At 37.9% G+C, this 25,414-nt stretch overlaps 1 protein-coding gene across 2 annotated transcripts; it reads left to right on the top strand.

Annotated features, from left to right (window-relative positions):
• The first annotated feature begins 745 nt into the window (after positions 1–745).
• On the top strand, positions 746–25,119 carry LOC103984935 (regulatory-associated protein of TOR 1). 2 transcript variants are annotated; one of them, XM_065151018.1, is made up of 24 exons: positions 746–1,439; positions 6,095–6,197; positions 8,049–8,131; positions 8,212–8,370; positions 8,467–8,583; positions 8,684–8,841; positions 9,701–9,855; positions 9,990–10,134; positions 10,236–10,314; positions 10,485–10,586; positions 11,195–11,278; positions 11,389–11,499; positions 11,699–12,052; positions 12,132–12,321; positions 12,662–13,279; positions 13,377–13,706; positions 13,823–13,946; positions 16,669–16,749; positions 16,904–17,028; positions 17,123–17,268; positions 17,360–17,461; positions 23,859–23,944; positions 24,152–24,236; positions 24,392–25,119. In XM_065151018.1, exons 1-24 carry the CDS (start codon positions 1,125–1,127, stop codon positions 24,728–24,730), a joined length of 4,191 nt encoding a protein of 1,396 aa, XP_065007090.1. In that variant the 5' UTR covers positions 746–1,124; the 3' UTR covers positions 24,731–25,119. The 2 variants fall into 2 exon arrangements, with proteins under 2 accessions (XP_065007090.1, XP_009400791.2); XM_009402516.3 differs by lacking the exon at positions 16,669–16,749 and having other exon boundaries at positions 747–1,439.
• Positions 25,120–25,414: the final 295 nt, after the last annotated feature.

The following is a 25,414-nucleotide window of genomic DNA, read 5'->3' as shown; positions in this document are numbered from 1 at the left end:
CAGGGAGGATTTATCTCATCATTTTGACACAGCAACGGTTTGCTTGTCAATACAACGATCAAAGTATGAGATTTATCTATCGTCTATCCGCTATCCTCTATCGTCTTCCACGAATAGATTCACACGAAATTAATGTAACATTCCGATTAATTTTACATTATAAATGAATAATACTAAAATATATAAATGTCTGATGGGTAATAGTCAATATCCTTAGCGATTCGAACAATAAGTCATCTCAAACTTTCAGCGATACTGTCTTCTAATTTAATCTACTTCAGCTTATAAGTCATTCACCATCACTGCCTTCTCCACGGTGGTTCGCTCAGGAGCAAAAGGTACAGTAATGAAATCCCATCTCACTGTTGGATATGGTGACGCAACCCAAACCTCCACGTAAATGAACTCCTCGTTAGCTCAACGTCACCTTTAACTCCTCGGGTCGCAGGATACATGACAGCTGGTTCGGTGCAACCGAAGCCTACATCAGAAACCGTTCTCCCGCTTTTAATCTGTCGTTGTTTTCTCTTTTTAATATTTATCTCCTAATAGTCGAACATTTGGAAAAAGAAAGCTATTAAAAATCATTTTTTTATTATTGGAATAATAAGTTATATATATATATGAATTTGGCCGGTGACTTTATAATAATAATAATAATATTATTATTATTATTATTATGATTTCGATCATGTTTTTATCCCGTTTGCTCGCGTCTTTTCCTTCCTTTCCTATCATTTCCCGTTTCCCTCCGCCTTCAACCCCGCTCTCTCTCTCTCTCTCTCTCTCTCTCTCTCTCTCTCTCACACACACATATACACGCGCACACAAGAAAATTCTAGGGTTTCAATTCTCTCTTTCCGAAACTCGCCTCCATCCCCAAGATTTCTGTAGCTTTCCGGAGGAAAGGCGGCTGGGGTTCGGAGAGATGGATTGCTTCTCCTTCATCTTGCGGATCGCCATGCGTCGCTGGGCAACGGTACTCGTCGAATAGGCCGCGCCGCCCGGCTCCACCGATCGGTGCCAGGGTTTTGCAAGGTGGCCATCGGGGTAGAGGCCTACCATCCGGGGGGCGATGACGACGGCCCGGTTGGGGAAGGGCTGAGTTATCGGGCTTTGAATCGATGGCATTGGGAGATCTGATGCCGTCCAGGTTGTCTGGGTCTTCGGCGTCCGTTTCGGACCATTTGGATGGATTGTCCGGCGGGGAGGACGGGGCCGGGGCCGGGGATGCGGCCTCGCAGAGGACCGAGCCTGAGGTGGCGGCCCCGGCAGGGGCCAACCTGGGAGTGAGGGCGTCTGGGGCGACGGCTACTGGCATGGCTTACTTGCCCCACACGGTCGTGCTATCCGATTTCCGGCATGAGGGCTTCGAGGATTGTGCGGCGGTGGGGCCGTCCGACAATGGTTTGGTGTCTAAGTGGCGGCCCAAGGATCGGGTAATTTGTTTCTGCAACTCCTTTTCAGTTTCCTTTTTCCAAATGCTATGAATTAGTAGCCTTTGGTGAAGAACAGGTGAAACCTGTGGTTTTTTTTTGATAATCTATGGCGCTATTGTCGAGCAAAGCAATTCTTGAAACAGGAGGGTTAGAAGTATGAAAGAAATGTTTGAAAGAGAAAGAGGAATGTAAACAATCTAATTGATGATTGGTTCTTGGCTGAATTCAGTTAGAGAACTTTACTTGCATTTATTGATATTCTGTGATGGAATGGGAACTTGAAACCTGCTGGAAGTGGCAATGTTCTGCATCAATTATTCGTCAAGAAATATTTTTCTGCTGAAAACTGATTGGGTTAGTTTTGATTTGTAATATCAGGTGATTAAATTTATGAGTCATTTGGTTGCAGAGATGATAGTTTATTTAGTGAAGGTTTCTTGTTTGTGAATGTGAGGGTAGTGGGGATATACGTTCCATTTATTTTCACGGCGCAATGATGTTTCCTTGACAGGGATCTATCACCTAGATTATCATAAGCAAGGTAATGTTTATTGTTCAGATCTGAAGCATGTTGTTGCAAGTCTAAGGAGAGAGAGAAGATATCAGAGGAACTTGCTTTTGTCTTTGCTCTTGTCTTCAGCCTTTTCTTTTGGCTAATAGTTTGAGGTAATTGGTGCTATGTCATACTTATGAAATGGTAGGATCCATAAAACAAGTTGAAATTATGAAAACATTAGGAGGCAATACATCTGTTTCGAGCAAAAGAGGCTGAGAGAAAAGAAACCCTTTTTTTTAGTAACAAAAGAGTAGAAAAGCATTTTGGATGCGAATTTTATGACTACAATGACCTGTTAGGACAAAACTCTTTTCCATGTTTTTTATGGTGATTAGATTTAAGAGAAATTGGCACAATGAAGACTACAGGGAAACATAATAAATGCCCTTTTAAGGTCAACTTCCTTTGACTAAAGAGGCCATGGAGACCATGTCTTTTGATGTGAAACAAAAAGAATGAATTATATTCGTAACTGATGATGTTTTTTGTTTCACTACTGAGGAACTGCAGGAAAAATGCTTTTGCCTAGATGCCAGTTTACACTAAATCTAGCAGCCGCTTTGCCCGGCATGCTATGACAATCGTAATGTATTAATTTATACTGTTTATAGGTGCCGTATAAGTTGTCTATTGGCTCGTATACTGTTAGTTATCTTGTAGCTATATTTTGTGGTGATCGTCGTTGCATTAAAGTGGAAGAGCATGTACGTACCTGCAGTTGCAAGTAACATGCCTTGCCATACATATTATTCACTGTCATCCTGATTTATCAGTTTATTCTATGTATCTGCAGCTGTAAATAGCATGCCTTGTTATGCATATTATTCATTTTTCATCATCATACTTCATCAGTTTATTTTAGCATGTAGTCTATTAAACAAAGTAATGCCTTAGTATTCTTGATTTCTTTCCTTTTTGTTATTTTTTAATCTATGTAACAAGGATTTCCGTGTCATGCACCGGACCCATGTCGGTCCCCGACCAAACCACTACATACTTGTCGCTATCGGTGCATCGACATGTACTGGTGTTTTGAAGAAGAAGAATGAGAAGAGGAAGGCACAATGGAGGAAGGAGGAGGAAGAAAATGGAGGAGAAAGGAAGAAGAGAAAGGAAGAAGAGGAGGCGGCGGAGGAAGACAGAGGAAGAGGAAGAAGGAGAGGAGGTGATGGAGGAAGATGAAGGAGGAGGACGAGAAGTGGCCTACTCGATAGGCGGCAGTGCGTGGTGGCGGTGTGTGGCTAGGTCATGCGATGTGTCCTGCATGTGTGAGATGCAATTAAGGCAAAGACGGTGCGTGACGGCGCTGTAAGGCAAACACGATTATACAGATTTTTTTTCTTTTTTATATGGGCAGATTCGATTGCCCGAAATGGGGGCAGTCTGCCGAAGCATCATTCCTTCCTATGTACCCTATCTATGTTTTGTGTGTGTGTGTTTTTTTTTGTATTTTTCCAATTCCTTCTCTTTGCATTTTCTTACTTCTCAAGCTATTCTTTTTTATGGGTAATCCATACTAGGTTTTAAGTTAACAACCACCAGGGTGATTAGCACTCTAGGTAACCTTGGGTTTCCTCCAAGTTATGTCTCAATCACAACCTCTTTCACCCTATGGCTATTAGAATTATGGTCCCTTGTGCCTGAGAATATGATGATTGATGAGTATAATTTAAAGCAAGGATTTTAATTTCGAATGATACCGCTCGTGCCGGTCCGCCAGCAGACCGTTACGCGGACCGCTCACTATCGGGTGATACCGTTGATCTACCCTCGTATCAGACGATACAGGGCTGTATCGGGCGGTAACGGTTGATTTCTACCATCGCTGCCCTCTATCGGGCAGTATCAGCCTGGTTGCAGCGAGGGAAGAAGAAACGTCGAGGGAGAAGAGGGAAGATCGGGAGAACCTCGACGCTTCCTGATCCGTCGTTGCCCTCCCTCGATGATCTCGATCTAGGAGGTAACAGAGAGGCGGTGGCTTGGCTTCTTTTTCGTCGTGTTCTTCGTTGAAGGATGGAGATGCCTGAGGCCTTCATCGTGTTCTTCGGAGATGTCTGCGGCCTTCAACGTCTTCGTCGAACGTCGCAGATGAGGAGAAGACCGCGTCTTCTCCTCATTTGACGCGACGAAAAGAGGAGGCAATGTCGCCGCGGCAGTGTACGACTCCGTTTTCTTATTTTTTATATTTTATATGCGGTCTTCTCCTCATTTGACGCGACGAAAAGAGGAGGCAATGTCGCCGCGGCAGTGTACGCCTCCGTTTTCTTATTTTTTATATTTTATATTGTATACAGGGTGTACCGCTCGGTACTCCCGTACCTTACTGCATCGAGCAAAGCTCAAAACGCCGGTTCGGTGCGAAATTAAGAACCTTGATTTCAAGTCTTTGTATGGACACTATAAGTTCATTCTTGAATTAGGTAGACTCAAAGATTGGAGTTTGTGTAGAATTCCCAAGTTATTATATTCATATGCCAATCTCGCATGTTTTACAATCTAAATCTGCTAAATTTTAATGTTTCCAGTGAAATATTTGGTTCTTCATTACCTTTGAAGAGTATTTTGCAAAATCCAAATTATATAACTTTGTTGCTTCATATTTTGTACATTCAGCTTATGGTTTGTTTTCACCTGTTATCATAATATACTAATATGGAGGACAAAAAAAAAAGTTCATATGCCCTAAAACAATTCTTGAAAATAGTGGAACTTGTGACCTTGATTCACGAGATTGTAAAGTTATAAAAGGTAATGTGGTGAGTAGGGAGGATTGAGGAGGTGGTGGAAGGAGATAAGGGAAGTGTATGAGGAGAAAGATAAGGGAAGTAGCAAGAAAGGTAGAAGAGCTGATGGAAGTTAACTATAAGATAACCTTCCTTGGGCCCTTTTTTCTTCCCATTGGCTCAGTAGGTTATTTGTGCTTTTAGATAATCCTCATTTTCTATTGCGTCTCTTTCTCTTCTTTTACATACCTTAACAATCTGTTGGAACTTAAAAAATTTGCTTCATGTTGCGTGAACATAAAATGCAATCAGTAAGGCCCGTTTCTCGCTTGCGTGTTTTACTTTTGATGTTTTTGCATAAGTTGTACAAGTGCCATGGTGCAATATCAGTAGTGACAACAACCATGCACTAGTTTGCTATGGTAACATAGCCTGTCTGATACCTCAGATTTAGTCCCATAATGGATATGGAAGACCAGTTTTAGGCTTATGAATTATGGATCTAGTTATCCAGCGGGACGGGTCGTGATAGCTTGGATATACCCTGAAGTAGTTTGCCTATCTTTAAAGGCTGCTGGAAATTAGCACAAGTTATTGTAGCTTATTTTGAAAAAGTGAAATTTTATGGGATTCAATTGGTTTAATAGACAATATTGGGATTTTGTTATTATAGACGATATAACTGCTAATTTTATTTTAGTTTTAACATTGATACAAAATAACAAGGTTGTCGTTGCTGATGGTTTGTAGATATCTGGGTTCACTACATTTGCCATGCCCTTAAACAGTGGTACTGCTTTCATTATTCATTTTCATGATGTGGTTTCTTGAGCAGACATTTTGCTGCGTGATCCTTAACAACTCGTGTAATATTTCTTGATGTGAATTTATTGAACGGTATTTTCTTTTTTTTATTGTTACTATTATATACCAATGTCAATTATTGGATGCATAAAATTAAACTTTCTTTTTCCTTTTTTCTAGTTTATTTATGTGATTCTTTACTGAAGTTTGCTTTGTGGATATGGCTGTATTTGTGGGAAATGATTACTATTTTGTACTCATGGTGCAAATTCTAATTTTCTTCTTTCGGTGGCTTTTATTTGTGCGTTTTAAGCATTTTAAGGTATTATAATATCTATTCGCACCTGAATGCAGTTTACATGGAGATTTAGGCTGCTAAATTTGATGCTAGTGGTCTCTTTGTGTGTGCACTACCATGATTTTTGAATGTAGTGATGATTGATTTTATTCTTTTTACTCTTTATTTTTTATGAGATCCTATGGACATTTATATATATTTACAAATATGCTTTTCCTTGCATTCCATTCAGTTTGAATTATGATGTTAAATATACATATTATTTTCACTGCAGATGAAGACTGGGTGTGTTGCACTTGTGTTATGTTTAAATATTGGTGTTGATCCACCAGATGTTATAAAAATTTCTCCATGTGCCCGAATGGAGTGCTGGATGGGTAACTTGGGACTTGTTTCTTGTGTCAATCTCTTAGAATTCTGTTCATTTTAATTTTGATAATTCATTTGTTGATGTTTTGGCTGCCCTGATAATGGTTAATTTTGTTAAGATTTCTGTATTGAGTTTTTAATTTGAAGAGCTATCTATATCTGTAGTTTTCTTTCTCTAACTCTAATTTATTAAGTCATGTTTGATTCCTCTGTGCCGTTGTTGTTGCATTTGGTAGCCCATTGTGTATACACCTTTTGGTATGGATGATACTTAGTGTCTTATGTTTGTCATGTTTCAAGAGATCTCATATTTTGAAACTGGTATATGTACTTGTTTTGTAATAGTTGAGTTGCATGTAAATAGCAAGGATCAACTAAATCATTTTTTGAGATCGAAGGCATCTAAACCATTAATCTTCAGAAATTGCTATGTGCAATAATTTAATTTTGCTATTAGGTTGATGCAATGTTAACTTTTCTGCTTTAAAGCACATTACCTGAAACTCACAATAAAATAGTTGTGGCTCATTCTGTTGTAACTCGGGCAGTAACTATGGATATTGGAAAGATAACCTTATTTCTGAGAAATAATTTTAAAGTGCTTGTTGAAGAAAATATTTGTCTTGTGGACTTGTATATTTAGTCCTTAATTTGGAAATATAAACCGTGCTTCTTGGACTAACATCATGTGATACTACAGCTGACATGTTTTATCTTAATTTGATAATTTCTTCCTTCTCCTTGTTTTGGTTGTTTAAAAGTTCTGGAACTTGTAAGTTGCTATCATATGATATCAATAGATACTGACAGCTGACACGTTTTATTTTGAGATCCTCTTTGTATTTTCTTTAACGAACTTTATGTTTGATAAGATTTAAGTTGTGAAATCTGAAAGGAAATTGTGGTTTATTATCATAAAACTAATTGCTGTTCCATGATAAGGGGGTTTTCTCCAATATGCATAAGCTAGCAACCAGCGTAGGGGTATTCTTTGTGTTCATAGTATATGAGTTGCTTTGACAACTGGCTAATGTGAAGATGAACACAACTTTTAATGCTCTTAATGTTTTTTCTGGATTGTTATGTTTGTAATTTCAGTAGTTTCACCAAAATAGATAATTAATGTTTCTTTAATATATTCATATACTGTATCAGGAGATGTTCATAGGAAACCAATAGGTGCGCTGGTTAGATAAAGTGAATGGATTACAAGTAGATGCATTAGGAGAGAAAAAAAATGATTTGATTGACTAGCGATATTTGTTGTCGTCGTCAGGAGCTTGTTCTTGTTGTTGTAAACTCAGGAAATATTTCATATCATGGACCAAATTAGATCTGCAATGATTGTGGATATTTTCGGTCTGGTTCACGTGAGTCATTTAATTAAACTTAAAAATTTTATCCTATAAACGAAAACGAATGAGGATACTCAAAATTTGAGCTTCTTATAGGATTATGACTAGATATCGAAACTATATTTACTTATTATTGTCTTCTAGAAGAAGAGTGTCATTACAAGGGAAATCTCTTGGTCATTATGGCAGCAGTTGATCTTTACACTGCAACAAGGTTGATGATTCTTTTATGGTATAAGACCTATGTGTGGTATCCTCTGAGGCATCTGTAGTTTATCTTCTTATATAGGTTGCATTCTTCTGTTAGAGTTTGAAACTTCTATGCATGTTTAATTGTGACCTTATACTCAGTGTACAACTTACCATGTTTTAACTTATTGTTGCAGATAGTAGTTAGTTGGTCTACTTGTCTCTGGCTAAATTTTTGTTACTTGTCCAATCATGCTCCTGACTTGCATTTGATTTTAGTTATACATACTTGAACATTGTTTTGTTGTTAACCAGATCCATATTCTATGGCTGCTCCAAAGGCACTTGAGACAATTGGGAAGGCATTGCAAGTACAGTATGAACGCTGGCAACCTCGGGTAGGCCTATTTTGACCTTTGGTGCTATTGTATTTCACATTAGATTTACTATTGGGATATATACTTTAATCGAATATCAGGCTCGTTATAAACTTCAACTGGATCCCACCGTGGAGGAAGTCAAGAAGCTTTGTAATACCTGTCGCAAATATGCTAGGTCAGAAAGAGTTCTATTTCATTATAATGGACATGGAGTACCGAAGCCTACATCTAATGGAGAAATCTGGGTTTTCAACAAGGTTTTCTCCATCATACTAGAATGGTGATTTATGCTGGATTTAAAAAAAAAACTTTGTTTAGATGTCTAACTGTCATATTTCTTCCATTGAAAACAGAGTTACACACAATATATTCCATTGCCTATCAGTGAGCTTGATTCTTGGCTTAAATCTCCTTCAATATATGTTTTTGACTGCTCTGCAGCAGGGATGATCATCAGTGCCTTTTTAAAGGTTCACGATCGCATTAGACAGTCTTTATGTGTGCAATTTAAGAAGTTGTAGTGTTATGCTATATTTTAATGCTTTTTAATGCTGTATTTTGTACTTTTAGCGGCAAGATTCGAACTCTTCTGGTGCTTCTGCCTCATTTAAAGACTGTATTCTGCTTGCTGCTTGTGAAGCTCATGAGACTCTTCCACAGAGTGCTGAATTTCCTGCTGATGTTTTCACATCATGCCTTACAACTCCAATTAAAATGGCATTGCGATGGTCAGTTTTTTTAACTGTATGTACTTTTCTCTAACTGACATGTCTGTTTTCTTGAGGAATATATGAACTTTTGCTCATGTGTTCTAGTTGTATTGCAACTTCCATGCAGACAAATTCTTTTCACTAAAACAAAAATTAGGGTGTAACTGGTCTCTAAAGTGGATGTAGGTACTTGATTGCTTTGTTTAGTGTCATTTCATTAGCTTAGGCCATCCTCCTTGTCAGAGTTTCGAATGGTTGACAAATAATTAAAATCAATTTCCAAGTTGGGGATGCAAGTAGACTGGAAAATGGATGTAGGTAAAGCATTGTGATTTTCATTTCACTAGCACATGCCTATCCAAGTTAAGGTGGACTTTGAGCCTTGTCCAGTTGGACAATTGGCCTCTAAAATGGGATAAAAATGATGGAAATGTTGAGTGTGATATCATATACTTGTCTATTTCAGTGTTTGATTGAATTTATCTTGTCTGAATTCAATGGCTGGTGCGTCAGAAAATAGAAGCCAGCTTGAGTTCTAATTGTTTTGTGTTGGTTGGCCTGATTTGTTTGGTGAAATTCTTTCCATTAGCTGTTCTAGGCACACATCTTGTTCTCCTTTTATGTCTGTCTTTGAGTGATTGCTGCAAGATATTAACTTCATCTGTTTTGTTTGTTTCGCTTGTGATATGTTATTTCATCTATAATTTTTTTTCCTAACATGCTCCTGTGCTTTATGGATTTGTGAAGCATGATTTTGTTGCATACATGGATACCTTGGCATAACAAAAAGAACTTGCATATTATGTAAACATCTGTAACTTATGGTGACTTTTAGTTTTTTTTGGAGTGTTTAACATTCATCTTCTTTACTGCTCAGGTTTTGTTCTCGCTCTTTATTTCACGGATCTCTTACCCATTCTCTTATTGACCAAATTCCTGGCCGTCAAAATGACCGAAAGACACTTCTGGGAGAGCTGAACTGGATTTTCATTGCTGTTACTGATACGATTGCATGGAATGTCCTACCTCATGGTACTGTCGATAATGGTTTTTGTTTTTTAAGGTTGATATATTTTTTGAGCATTGAATTCCAGAATATTTTGGTAATTAGAATCCAGTGCTAAAATAAAGGATGATACACAAAGTTGTTAAATGTCATTGTGCAGACCTTTTTCAGAGTCTGTTTAGGCAAGATCTGTTAGTTGCTAGTCTCTTTCGCAATTTTCTACTCGCTGAGCGAATAATGCGAGCTGCAAACTGTTCCCCAGTTTCTTATCCATTGTTGCCACCAACTCATCAGCATCATATGTGGTAACCATGTGGATGCAAATTTCTATCTCGTTTCTTATCTTTTGTGTCATCTTATACCTTTTATGATGCCGTGTTTTAGCATGAGTATTGACTTCTTGTAGGGATGCATGGGACATGGCTGCTGAGATTTGCTTGTCTAAGCTCCCACAGCTGATTGCTGATCCAAATGCTGAATTTCAGGTTTCATTTTGTTATTTTTGAAATTATTTACATTGACATTAAGTTTTTCTTTGTGGTAGCATCTTGATCAGTGTTACAGAGGCGGCTAGATTATTCATTGTATGCTGAGCTGCCTTTTTCTTTTTTCACCTTTGTTATGCTGGATTGATATTTTGACTTGTTTGAATCAGCCAAGCCCTTTTTTCACCGAGCAACTGACAGCTTTTGAGGTGTGGCTGGATCATGGTTCCGAACATAAGAAGCCACCAGAGCAATTGCCAATTGTTCTTCAGGTATATGCAATCACAATAAAAGAGTACCTCTTGATTTTGTTTCATTGCTTCTTTTATCTTTTCATATGCTTTGCTGCTTTCTGATGCTGAGTTTAGCTTGCTTTGTAAGGTGGGTACTCAACCAAGTACCCACCTTTGTAGTGGTTTCTAGCTTTGTAGAGAGGGTTGGTTATATCTCTGAAGAGAGATACTTGGATTATGCCCACAATATTGCCTCTAATTAAAATGCAGGAAGTGATCCATTTGGCTGTCCCAAAATAGTATATGACAGTTGCTTGTTTTAATTAAACCTTTATTTCTTACGTACATAATCATTTTATGATTGGAGTCCTGGAAGTTCTCTTATTTTACTATCATTCTATGTTCTTGCTTGTCATATGACTGACGATGTGAACCTTGATTACGAAATCACTAAAATGGATTGACATTGCTGTATGGACTACGAAGTAAATTTAGATGAGTCTGTTGTAGTTCAGTGTAGTTTGTTTGCTGTTTCTACTATCCCTAAGATGTTTCAGTTCTATATGTTTGTACAATTTCCTGTTTCTCTTTAGTTTGTTGCTTTTCTGTTTGTTGTTGAATTCCTTCTTTTATCTCTTTTTTTCCAGGTTTTACTAAGTCAATCTCATCGATTCCGAGCACTAGTACTCTTAGGAAGATTCCTTGATATGGGAGCTTGGGCTGTAGATCTGGTTTGTTATTGCTGATTTCTTGTCTTTGTTCCATCTTTTGCACATGTGAATGCATTTAAATACTTTTTTTGGGATGTACATGCTTCAACTGAATACCTTGGATCTTTCAGGCTCTATCTGTCGGGATCTTTCCGTATGTTTTAAAACTTTTACAAACTACTGCAATGGAATTGCGTCAAATTCTTGTGTTCATTTGGACCAAGATTCTTGCTCTTGATAAGGTATATCTTTGGTTGGGTCGGCCACTAGTTGTTTCTGCCTCTTTTTATGTACTTGGAATTTTATTGATGATTGTTGAGTGGTTTGGACTTAATAAAATGTGGAGAAAATAAATGCACTTTTTCTTGTTAATTTAATATTTATGGCATCAAATGCTGTAGGACAAATGACTAATTTATAGTTTTTTCCCTGCAATATCAGTCTTGTCAAGTAGATCTAGTGAAAGATGGAGGCCATGCATATTTTATCAGATTTCTTGATAGCATGGATGCCTATCCGGAGCAGCGAGCAATGGCTGCTTTTGTTTTGGCAGTTGTTGTGGATGGACATCGGCGGGGACAAGAAGCATGTATTCAAGCAAATCTGATACATGTTTGTTTGAAACATTTGCAACTTGCTAATCCATGTGATGGACAAACCGAACCTTTACTTCTTCAGTGGCTTTGTCTTTGCCTGGGAAAACTGTGGGAGGATTTTCCAGAAGCGCAAATTATAGGTATGCAAGCAGATGGACCAGCAACAATTGCACCTTTATTGTCAGAGCCACAGCCCGAGGTAAGAATTCTTTACATGTTTGTAATCAATATTTTAGTCTGCCAATATCATTTTATGTATTTTAATGTATGTTTGTCAGGTCAGAGCTGCAGCTGCTTTTGCATTGGGCACCCTTATTGACGTTGGATCTGTCTCATTTGGTGATGGACATGGAGGTGATGAGGACTTTGATGATGATGAAAAAATAAAATCTGAGCTGAATATTGTTAGAAATCTTCTACAAGCTGCTGGGGATGGGAGTCCCTTGGTTAGGGCTGAGGTCGCTGTAGGTATGTGCAACAATCCAAATTTTCTTAGTGTGTACATGAAAGTCTAATATGCTCCCCTGAGGCCTCTCTTTTTTTTTTGTGTACTTGTAAAAAGGGGTCTATTTCAAATGTGCTCCTTGAGACCTCTCTCTTTTTTCGTGTTCTTGTTAAAAAATAGTTAATCCTTGAATTGTATTTTGTATTTTATCTTTTGTTGACCCAGTTTTTTTTTTGCTCTTATCCTTTGGCTTTTTAAAAGATGGTTTTGCATTTTTTCGGTAGCAAATGAACTATTTGACTTTGATGAGTACTTTGTTTTTAATTTGATTTGTAAAACAATATTCACATAATTGTTTGGCAGCTCTTGCCCGCTTTGCCTTTGGTCATAACAAGCATCTGAAGTCAATTGCTGCTGAATACCTGAAGCCTCAGTCTAACTCCCTTCTGAGCTCCTTGCCATCTTTGGCTAATGTTAATAATTTTAGTGGCTATTGTCCCAGTCAACTGATGCAGGTAGGAAGCACCATTTCCTCACGTATTGGTCCTGTATTGAGAAGTAGTAGTGACAGCACTGCTGCTGGTCGAGATGGTAGGATATCGACAAGTAGTCCCATTGCATCAACTGGTATGATGCATGGTTCTCCACAATCTGATGATTCTTCTCATCATTCTGACTCTGGTATATTGATAAAAGAAACTACTACTAATGGGATCATCAATTGCTCTAGATCAAGAACTCTTGACAGTGCTCTATATTCTCAGTTTATTTTGGCCATGTGTAATATCGCAAAGGATCCATCTCCTCGTGTTGCGAACCTTGGCCGAAGAACACTCTCTATAATTGGTATTGAACTAGTGGTTGCAAGAACTGCAAGGTATGGTGGTGGGGGTATACACCAAGGAGATTCTTCAGCTCCATCTCAGTACTCTAATCTTTCTGGATTGGCTCGCTCATCTTCATGGTTTGACTTTAATGCCGGTAATTTTTATTCTCATTGTTCGAGTTTTAATTGGTAGCACTCTATAATTGGTATTGAACTTTGCAGTTTTCACTATAAAATGATTAATTGATGCAGGTCATTTATCAATGACATTCCGGACACCTCCTGTTAGCCCTCCTAAGCAAAATTATCTGACAGGATTGCGCCGAGTGTGCTCTTTAGAGTTCAGGCCACACCAACTAAATTCTCCAGATACTGGATTAGCTGATCCACTTATAGGGGCTGTTGGATCTTCTGAGAGTTCTGAACGTAGCTTACTTCCACAGTCAATTGTTTACAATTGGAGTTGTGTTCATTTTTCAAGGCCACTTCTCGCTGGCACTGATGACAGTGAAGAAACTGTTGCTAGGAGAGAAGAAAGAGAGAGAATGGCTTTGGATGGTATAGCCAAATGTCAACACTCTTGTAAGTAGGCTGATATGTTCAATTTCTGTTCGTTGTATTGTCTTAAAAGTTAAAATGATGTTTGATCATGTTTCTTTCTGGGCATGTTTGACTTTTCTACTGTATACTTGATCCAGCTAATTGTAAACTTGGTAATCAAATTGCTAGCTGGGATACCAAGTATGAAACAGGCACGAAGGCTGCATTACTCTTGCCTTTTTCTCCTTTTGTGGTCGCTGCTGATGAGAAAGAACAAATCAGGTAATTCGGGTGGTGAACTCTTTTCTCCTTCTATTATTCTCTTTGGTTTTAACATTATAATAGTTTTTGGACTGTATTGTTCTATAGCAAAATTTCATGTTGCAGTATGTCTCTTGAAACTGCCTTGTTAGATTATAGACATGCATCAAGTAAGCTTGGTCTGATTTGATCGATGACCTCATGGTTATGTTGTTGCTTGTTGACAGTTAGTAGTTATGATGCTGAACTAATTAGACTGTCCATGAAAATTTTGCTTATTCTGAAAAAGATTTCGCCTCTTGTTTGTATGTCACATTATCATACTCTTAATGTTTTAAGTACTCATTGTAATCATTTGGTTATTAGCAAGGATACAGGTGATGATTACATAATATTTTATAACAGATTGTTGATTTTATCTATTCTTTGGATCTGTGAAATTTTGTTTTGTTAGAATGTCTCTTTTAAAGAACTAGATTGTGATTGGTGTAGATCACTAGCTTTTGAACTCTCTTCTTTTTGGTTTTGGGAGGAAGATGAGGGCATAAGTTCAGTCATCTTGTCCCAAAATCTAAAATTTGAATCTCAGTAGCGCATTAACACAAAAACGGAGAATGGAAGATAACAAAGTCTTTTAAAGCCTTGTATCTTTGGAAGTCTTAGGCTTGGACATTCACTTGCACAGAAAAGAGAGGAGATGATTAAGGGCAAATAGGAGGGAGAAGAAAGAAAAGAAGGAAAGATCACTTTCCCTTGTTTGGATTAATAGAAGAAATGTATCATTTAAAGTCTGTTGTTATATTTCTGAACCTTTGGGGAAAAAAAAGGGACTAGAACCAAATGAAAGAGTGGCTCTCACCACATTATCACAAATGTTTTTGAAGTGTTAGGTGAAGTGTCAAGTGTTTTACTTTCTTCCTCGTATGTAGACTTAGAGTGAAGTGAGTTTTTTTGTATGACATGAGATTAATTTGATATGCATGTCACTGAAGGATCATTTAGAAATCTCTTGTCATATCCTTACACCTTTGGGAGAAAGAAAAAGGGGTCTGGAACCAAATGACAGAGAGGTCCACAGCATATGGCATCACAAATGTTCTTAAAGTGATAGGTGATTTGTCAATTATTTTACTTCTATAGAGACCTAGTATTAAGCGAGTTTTCTTTGTATGACTTGTGATTAATTTTAGATGCATGTTAACGAAGGTGATTCCAGTCGTGTGGGAACTGAATCAAGGTGGCATTCTTAAGTCAAACCCAGCTCAAACAGATCAGAATTGGAGTTTGAAACCAAACATATCTACCTGATAAAGTTAATAGTTAATACCTCTCCACTTGTTAAAATTATTGTGGTCAGACATGAGAAATCAACAGTATCTTCATTTTCTCTTGTATCCTCCCTATTTCTCTTCATTGAAATCGGCTACTACAGGCAATGAAAATAAAGTGAAAAATGGTAAAGGGCACCAGTTCGAATAAATGTTCACCATGGTTAAGGAGCATGTGACCCTGGAGAGAGATGGAAGGGCTGCATTTATGGATTTTTGATATCCTTGGTCTGACTTTTTGCCAGACACATGCACCATTGTTTGAACCTCTGATGTGCTGACCTGCCAAGCAATGGAAAAATACTGCTGCTAATGATCCCAGCAGGTTCTCCTATGCTAAAGTCAGTGTCTTACCAATGTGGGGATGTTGAGAACTCAGAAGTTCAAAGAGTGAGTTGGCCTCCCCATTTCTTGTATGTGTCCTGTTTTTTATATTGGTCAAACAATCACTTATGTGCATTTGTAACCATGGATGGCAATAAATTAAATCCAACTAAAGGGGTTTTTCTGCCAAATCTGTGTTGATTGATCACATTAGTAGTTGTTGATAGTTATAGAAAGATCAGTCATCTGGTTAATAAATTAATGACTGATTTTTCCGGGACAGAAACTGTTGCTTGTCATTTCCCTCCGTGTGACCTGTCATAGGTTTATCAGAGGGGCTCATATATAATATCCCAATCACATATATAGTTACATAAAATTATATATAATTATGTGTTATCTTCTAGTGTTTTCCTATTATTATTATTATTATTATTATTTGATATTTTTCTCCTTTTGTTTTCATTTTATTTTAATGGATTCTGATTCCATCAATTCAATCCAGCCCATAGGATCACACTGCCATGGGCCAATCCCGATCCCATCTTTGATTTTTCAAACTATGAAGTTGATCCTTTCTCAATATTTATTTATTTTTTAATGTTTTTAAATACAAGAGGATGCGTTTAAAAATATGTTGTTTCCCACCGCCCTCCTGGAGTCTTTTAGAAAGTCATGGTGTTTTCCTTTACATAAATTATTTGTAGGAAGGTATATAAATGTTTTTCTTTTTAGTGCTCTTGATTAATGATTTTAACTTTTAAGCAAGGTCTGCCGTACCGGACCGTACCGCCTGTACCGGTCCGACAGGCCAGCGGTACGCGGACCATCCTGTACCGTACCGAGCACTGTAACACTGTAGCAATGATACAGTGCTCGGTACTCCTGAGTGTACCGAGCGGTATACCGTACCGTACCGGTACCGAGCCCGGGTCGAAATGCCGGTACGGTACGGTACGGTACGGCAGACCTTGCTTTTAAGTACTATTAAAATCATGGTATATAGCTTGTTATATATGCTTTGATGAGTTTACAGCTTTCTGTATGTGTGGCTTTCCTTGCATTACTCAGTATATATGTTGATGTGGTAGGGCTTTAATATTGGGTCATGGCTTTCCTGTGTGTGTATGCGCGTCGCTTTCCTTGCGTTACTCAATGGATCTGTTGATGTGGTAGGTTTTTAATATTGGGTAGTGGTATTGTATTTCGAGCTTGGTATTAAGAGTTACATGGCCTTTTAAGTGTTTAAAATTTGAGGTTCCTGTTTTAACGCTTTTTGTGATGCAATTGATCAATAATTTATTGATCAATTATGTTGATTCACAGGGTATGGAATTATGAAGAAGCTACTCTTTTGAACTGTTTTGATAATCGTGAGTCATCTGATAGAGGAATATCTAAACTGTGTCTTGTGAATGAGCTTGATGACAGTTTGCTTCTAGTTGCTTCTAGTAAGCCACCTTTCTTATATTATTAAGCAACACCTGTAGCAGTAGAATGCCTCTTGGTATAAAACTTTGGTTGGGATAATCATGTGTAATGTAGGTGATGGAAATGTTTGCTTTTGGAAAAATTACACCATGAAGGGGAAGCAGAAACTTGTGACAGCATTTTCTGCCATGCAAGGTCATCGGGCTGCTGTTCGTGGCACAAATGTAGTCGTGGACTGGCAGCAGCAATCTGGTTATTTGGTATGATATTTTCCAAATATAAATTGCCTTATGTGAGTATCTGGTGAGTTATCATGAATGTGGTTCTGACTGAGCATCATCTTTGACTTAGTATGCTTCGGGTGAGATATCATCAATCCTGGTTTGGGATATGGATAAAGAGCAACTTGTCAGCTCTATTCCATCATCATCTGACAGTAGCATATCAGCACTGGTGAGGCTTGTCTTGCTCATTCTTTTTTGTAGGGACTATTTTTATGTTAGCATAGACTGCATAGTCATGTGTAGCTTAGTTCATATGAAATCCCAGCCTTTATATGCTTTTCTTTTAAAGAGGCCTTCATGAGCCATTTAGTTTTACCACCTATTTGTCTTTTTTCTGCACCTTCGATTCTTCAACATCGATGTCTCAGTATTTAATTATTTTGGAATTCTTTGCTTAACATGGTTAAGATTATGCATGGCCAGTAGTGGGTCTGGTTGGGAATGTGTATCTGTTTGTTTTGACCTGCTGGCATGATACTTGTATTGGAGGCATCTCACTAATCTAAGAGATCCACTTAGATTGGATAGCAGTAGATTCCTTCTAGTCAAATAGAAGGTCTTTTACCAGTTGGGTCAGGATTTGCAGCTGCCTGCCCATACCCAGGAATTTGAATTTCATGCCACACAATGTAATTGGGAGATCTTCGGTCATCTTTATTTATCGGGGTAAGGCTGATCATAGTGAACGTCAGACTGCATTGGCGAGAGCCTCATGCACCAAGGTGCCATGTCTTCATATTTGGGTTTCTAACTCTCTAATATTTCCACTGTCAAGGTTTTCTTGGTAATCATTATAGGAACTAGAGAATCTCAACTAGAGAGCGAGTTTGGTTATGCATGACCACAAATCTGGAATCTTTGCCTGGAATATTCTTTCGTCCCTAGGATTCAAATCTGCCAACTGAACTTGACATTAAGTGTCCAATGCATTGATTTTTTCCTTTAGAAGTCATGTTATAGTCTTGTACTATGTGCAAGTGGTAGATGTGGAATTTTTAAGCAATTTTTAATGGAATTGTTGGTCTCCTTTACTTTGTTTATTAAATTGTTAAAGCATTTTTTTTGCTCAAATTATTTGGTAGCCTATTATAGAACTTAAGAGCTAGATTTGCTTAGTATGAGTTTGCCAGTATCCCAATTCTGACTGCTAGATTGGTCTCCCTTCATCTGGCATGAAGGTTTTGGATGGATCATTGGCTGCCAGTATTACCTATAATTTGTCTTTCTACTTGATGAGTACACCATATATTGTCTATCTCAACTGGGACTTTCTGAGATTCTCTATTCTATTCCTGTGTAAAGGAATGAATTTCCTTGGTTTCCAATCTAAGATGAGAGGACCATATAAATATTAAGCGGCTTATATGTTCTTCATGAACTATTTTGAATCATTAAATGCTGAGCTCAAACCTTGGGAGGATTGCAAATCATCAAGCAGCATATAACTGTGAGAGCAAATATTGACATGGATCTGTTATTATTGTATGTTTGATGGCCTACCACTAAAAACTGTTAAAATATGACTCATAGAATGGTTCATCTCCTATATTAATTGCCAAGTGAGAGTTCCTAAATTACTTAGAATAGCCCTTGACCTTTAATATGTTTTTCTTCATTAGTTTCTTCATTATATTAATAACTAGCTACCCAGAATTGTACTAGTCCACTCAAATTAACAGCCGTTTTGGTTAAGCATCTTACTTTTATTTTCTCCCCTTATATGAGTAACAATTTAATGCGCTGTGTGTTGTTTGCTCCTTTGACCTCTAAATTGTTCTGTCGTTCTTGTAGTCTTGAACATATGACTTCTGTAGCTTTATGTGAACATGGATCACTTTGGCCAATAGCTTTATGCACAAAATTATTGTTTTTGGTTGTTGACTATGCTTTGTTGAGCCATCTGCTTTGGCCAAAAACCACGATATTTTTTAACAATTTATGAAAGCTGTACATGATATAATTTTTTTGTGAAATGGAGTGAGGCCTGCCTTAACCCTCAGTAAATGTTAAACTGACAAGGAAAATATATACGCTCTCTTGATTGGTCTATCTTAAAACATTTATCATGAATTTACATTATTTTTAACAATAGGCCCTTGGGAATTTTTTTCTCATCACATTAGTTCTCTAGGTTTGCATACAACTACATTGATTTTGGTAAACAATGCTTTAGTTGGAGTAATGCCAGATGAAAGAGGATTTCTATGATAGTTTTTATTTCCTTTCAAGGGCTCATGTGCCAACGTCAACACTGATGCTTCTGTTTGGGCCACATTTCTTGGTTTAATATATTGTTGATCTCACCAAGAAGTAGATCGGCTGAATTTGGTGTGGGCTATACTACCCATCAAGCTCACCGTGCTTTTGTTTGGGGCACATTTCTTGGTTTAATATCTCGTTGGTGTCAATAGGAAGTAAGATCAGCTGATTTTGGTATGGGCTATACTACCCATCAAGCCCACCGTACTGAACTTATTGTGTGGTAAGCTAGCCAATACTGATGGTAACCCTATTGCCTTGTACCAATATCCCGATAGGTGTCACTTAATTTTTTTTTTCTTTTTTTCCCTTTTCTCTCTTCTATTCCATCTCTCTCTCCCCCCTCCCCACCTCCTCTTCTTGATTGAATCGTTGCCATCTCCATGTTACACCTATATCCTCTGCTTTCTCCTCTACTATTGCCTCATCCTTCTTCCCTCTTTTGTCTCTCTCTCAGTCCTCCCCTCTCCCAGCTTGACCCATATAGGCCTATACAGGGATATACTAATACACAATATGTCTAACCATACTAATCTATTCAAGGACTAATATCGATACTAGCCTGAGATTTGAATCGTTATTGTATATTATTTGGTAAATTTCTGGATGATCTTTGTTGACATATGAACAGGGTAATGTATGATAATTTAATGAATCTTTCACTTATTTGAAGAAATGTTAAGAGTAGGGGTTTAAATAGGCACCTGGGTGCTCGCTTAGGTGCTCTGGTGAGGGAAGGTGAGGCCCGAGCGCCTCACAGATTCGCCAAGTGGCATGCTTTAGTGAAGTGTAGCCTGGGCGCTTGCTTGAACCCAAGCGTCGGGCGCCTCGGGCGAGCGCCCAACTGAAACGATGCAATCGAACCAGACTGTTAAGTCTAGTTCGGTTAAATAGTAGCTAGTTGGTTCGATTGAGCCAACTAAGCTACATAATGTTACTATACTTGCAAAACCCACCCCTCGCCCCCTTGTGTGACCTCGAGCCATAAACCCTAGCACAATCGTTGCCTCTACCGTTGACGCTTCCTCTGTCGCTACCTCCGCCGTCGACGCACAGGACCGACGCTTCCTCTATCGTCAACGGATGAGTCCGAAGGTCTAGCTTTCATGCGTAGTTCCCTCCGTCGCTGCTGCTTCTGTGTGCCGCTCCTTCCACCGTCGAGGGAGAGGACCACCGATGGACATATCTGAAGCCTCCTTTGCCCATGACGCCATTGTCTGCAGCTTCCATTGCTAACGCTGTCGCTATCGCCATCCGAGGCTTTCTCCATCATTGCTACTGTCATTCACAGCTTCCTCCATCATCGCTACTGTCGTCTGAGGCTTTCTCCGCTGCTGCTACTGTCGTACGAGGTTTTCTCCGCTGCTACTATCGTCCGAAATAGATTAATTAGAGGTCTCCTGGCCACCTGCACCATTTGTTTTTTTTTTGGAAATTTGTTTGTATTTGTAAGATCTCAGTTTCATGTTTGCTAACGGGGTGTTTAATCATAACTTGCTAAAATTGTTTCGGCTAAATGAAATAAGATTATTTCTGCCCTTGGCCTATCTCTTTCTTATAGACGACAATCGTATGTAAACTTGATTTCATCCTAGTCACTTGTGATCTTATTCAAGGATTTTGTAAATGTTGTTTTATCGACACAAGTATGCATTAAGTTGAAAGGGAAAAAAGGGGGAACAATGAGAAGAGAGAGAGACAAGAGGGCTCCAATCAATTAATCTATTTCTCCGCCACTACTATCGTCCGAAATAGATTAATTGACTGAAGCTTTCTTCAGTCAATTTAATGTCATATTTTTATTTATATAATCATATTTATCAATTGTATCATATATTTTTTATAGTTTAATATTTCAGAGTGTCTCGTTTCACGTGGTCTAGCACCTAGCGCTTTTTAAATCACTAGGTGAGAGATAACCCTTCACAACTTATCAATGGATATAACCCTTTTGGTACGTATATTTTATCCATCACGCTTGGTATCTTCAATTACATTTTTCTCAGAAACTTCAAATACTACTGAAAGACATGTTGACATATTCAAATGCTTTTAAGAGAAGTCCTAATGTTCCAACCAGGGTTTGGCTATTTCTTTTAAGCAACATCTCTTATTGACCAATTTGTTAAATTCGTAGGCCAAGGTTTGGAATATCGTTCGGTGTAGTTCATCATGGATGGTATTAGTGTTTTCAAAAGGTGCTTGGGTGAAGTGAGGCGAGACTTGAATGCCTCATAGCACCTCTTGGCTAGGCGTTTAAATGAAGCGTTGCAAGGGCGACTTGAGCCCTTGTCCACCGTTGCAGATTCATCCACTTCATCCGTTGCCCGTTTCCACCTTTCTCCACAGCCTTTCGTCATTTACTTCTCCATCTCTCTTTCTCATTTTATAGCCTACCCTTTTGTTACTCACATTTTAAGCACTAGAAGTATAGTGATAAATGGAGTTACATCAAAATGTTAAGGTTTTATTCCAAAAGTAATGAAAAGAAGAAAATAAAAGGGAGCTACCATGCTGTCTTTTATTTGCCTTTTTAGAACTTAAATTAGGAATTGAAACCTCAGTCACTTAAGTGGTCTGAAGAAAGGGGAACATTTGAACAGCCATGTAGCTTACTTGGCTGGTATAAAAGAGGAAAGGCTGGGTAGGTGTTAGGTAGGTGTTGATACAAGAGATGTAATTTGGTACTTGTGATTCCAATTTGACGTGGCATTTTTATTTTTGTGATCATATTTAATTATTTATCAATGGTAATATATATATTTAAAATTTTAATATTGAAAGCACCTCGTTTCGCTTGAGCGGGTGCCTAGGCAAGCGCCTAGTGCCTCGAGCGTTTTGGGACCTTGATGTTTATCACTTTTAAAAATACTTGGTGGTATTTTCTAATCAGAAATACCGACAAGCAGATCAGGCTATATTGTATAGGGCTTGTATTGTCTGGTACATGCCCTATACCGGGCAGTAATTTTTCTATTTTTCAGTCCCTTTTTGTGCTTTTTACAAGACTCGGTACGTACCAACGTATCAACACATGGTATATTAGTATAGCTTGGATCTACTCTGGACGACTGCTATGGATCCAGTACCTGAAATTGAAACCTTGACACAAGCTATATATTATCAGTGAACAGATTTCTATATAAAATTCAGCAACTTCCTTAACTTCGATGCATTTAATTTGCTCCGGTCTACTATATTAGTTGGTGTGAACTGTGAAGTGTTATATTACTTTTTTAATTGCTTAGAGCTGTATGTACCACGTATTACCTTATACTCTAAAGTTAGTTTGCTTCGGCGTCGAAATACATGCAATGGTCACAAATCATGCCCTAATGTCTTATCAGCTTTATAGTTAATTATTCATTTATATTTTAAAAAGATATCTATGTAGTAAATTACAACAGAAAGGTGATAGGGTGGACTCAAAAAGGGCACACACTATTCATGCAAGTTTTTAGTTAATTATGGTGCTCTTGGAACCTTTTTGATAATCTGTACATGATAGATAGTATGATGGTTTCTCAGCAATTGCAGACTGTTGCTCCTAGTTGTCAGTGTTACTCCTTTCTGTCATTAAAATATCACATTTGTAACATCACTATATTTTGAATTGCACCACTCTCCCCCATATTCCCTCATCTTTTTTTGCACCCAAATATTTTACTGTGACTAACAATCTATTTCTCCTTGTTTTTAGATTCTTTACCTTTTGAGTCATGAATCACTGCCACCATGTACATTATAACTATTATATTATATACTCAAGCTACTAATAGGTTACATCAAAAAGTATTAAATAATTCCAACATTCATGTTTCATGCTAATACATTTGTGATAGAGAAAACTAACGTAGTCACCTATAAATCTGTAATTTTTTGTCCTTTAAATTTTAGTTATGAATAGAATCTAACTTTCATGTCTGTTCTTTTGGTACAACTTTTTCTTGTTCTAGAGCTTGGCAAAAATATAAGAACATATGTACCATATATGCCAGTATTGTAGGTTGTCAAGTGATGTAAATTTCCAGATTTGGGTTTGTTTTAGTTGTTTTTCTATAGAACTAGACTCAATTGCTTGAGCAGATGTTGAAATTTGGTGTTCCATCTGATGTATGGGGTTAAAGAGAATTTTTTAGAGCTACAAAAGTTGGGTTTTTGCAATGTATAATCCGGTATTTATTGTGTGAACTCTGGAGATATTTTAACTCTTTGTGCATGTTACTTTGATTTTTTTACATTTGTCCTTCTGCATTTGTTCCAACCATTGTTTGTTTGGCAATGTCTGAGTCTATTCTATCTTGCAGTCTGCTTCCCAAGTCCACTGGGGTCATTTAGCAGCTGGCTTTGTTGATGGTTCAGTAAGAATATTTGACATTCGCGCTCCTGAAATGTAAGAAGCACAAATACTCATTCATGACTACAGGCCTGGTTGCTTTTCTGCTATTAGATCATCTTGCATTTTTCAGCCAGTTACTCTTTAGACAACTTAATGTTTTACATGTATATGATGAGCCAAGGAAGGCATTCTTGTTTGCATGCACCGTCAGAGAATCCTTTGTGATTTCTTTTGATGGTATACTCTCGTCTGGTCTTGTAGGCCTGTTTGCACTGCTAGACCACATACCCAAAGGGTGGAAAGAGTTGTTGGGATTGGTTTTCAACCTGGAATTGATCCGACCAAGGTCAGAAAGTTTTCTATCTTGAACTTTGTAAATGATCCTTTGCATTTTTCAATCTGAATTATTGATCTTAGTTGGATAACCTAATTTGGTGAAGTTATCTCAATCAATTAATATGGGTTAAATGCTTCAGTCCATGTTAATTTGTTCATGTGCAGATTGTCAGTGCATCTCAAGCTGGGGATATACAATTTTTGGATATAAGAAATCAAACTGAGCCATATCTCACTATCGATGCACATAGGGGCTCTCTTACTGCATTGGCAATTCATCGCCATGCTCCAATCATTGCAAGTGGCTCAGCCAAGCAGATAGTTAAGGTCTTCAGCCTAAGAGGAGAGCAACTAAGCATCATCAGATACTATCCTACATTTATGGCTCAGAGAATTGGTTCTGTTAGCTGCCTCACTTTCCATCCATACAAAGTACTCCTTGCTGCTGGTGCAGCCGATGCCTGTGTTTCCATTTATGCAGATGACAGCTACCAAGCAAGATAACCGTATGCTGTGGGTTTTCATTTAGAACATTTGACATCTAACCAAGGAACATGGATCTGGCAACCAGACAAACTGAGTGAGCTGATAACTGCAGCTATACTACAGATCATCAGATTTTGGGGTACATAAACCTCTGGCCCTGCATGTGAAATTTGTATCTTACAGCGTTCATTAGCCTCCTCCTCAGAGGGTCACACCTCACCCGAATTCCTGCATCGCTGCTGGAGGCTCCCACAAATAATCATACCTAGGTAAAAAGATGTAAATAATTTCTTTATTTGAATGGTTCTCTTTTTTATTTATTTTCTTTTCTTTTGCTCAGTTTGTAAAAGTGCATAATTTTCATATGATAAATTAAGTACAGGTGGCTCTTGGGGCTGGGTTTGTGATATTGGGTGTTTAAAAATTTCATGTCTTCATGCCACGTTCTGTTTGGTTCATTCAATTTTGCTATGTTTAAATAGGAAATTATTTTTTTGTCAAACGTTTTCTTGTATGTGTTATCACATGTTATATCTTTTGTCGGTAAAACTGATAATATTTATAATTATAAAAATTTTAATATATTTTTTAAAATCTAAAAATTGAAATGCTTAAAAGATCTAAAGGGTAATTACACTGTAATGAATTTTTGTGTAACGCTGACGAGCGACCACTGCTCACCCCTATGAACAATGGAATTCT

Source organism: Musa acuminata, chromosome BXJ3-5 (assembly GCF_036884655.1).
Source record: "Musa acuminata AAA Group cultivar baxijiao chromosome BXJ3-5, Cavendish_Baxijiao_AAA, whole genome shotgun sequence".
NCBI lineage: Eukaryota > Viridiplantae > Streptophyta > Magnoliopsida > Zingiberales > Musaceae > Musa > Musa acuminata.
This window is presented reverse-complemented; position numbering and strand designations above follow the sequence as displayed.

Excerpts from the sequence above, each read along its gene's own strand:
- LOC103984935 (XM_065151018.1), top strand. The coding sequence starts at position 1,125 with ATGGCATTGGGAGATCTGATGCCGTCCAGGTTGTCTGGGTCTTCGGCG. Across the intron at positions 8,584-8,683 it reads TCATCAGTGCCTTTTTAAAG|CGGCAAGATTCGAACTCTTC; the intron begins GTTCACGATCGC and ends TTGTACTTTTAG. Across the intron at positions 16,750-16,903 it reads TCAATGGATCTGTTGATGTG|GGTATGGAATTATGAAGAAG; the intron begins GTAGGTTTTTAA and ends GTTGATTCACAG.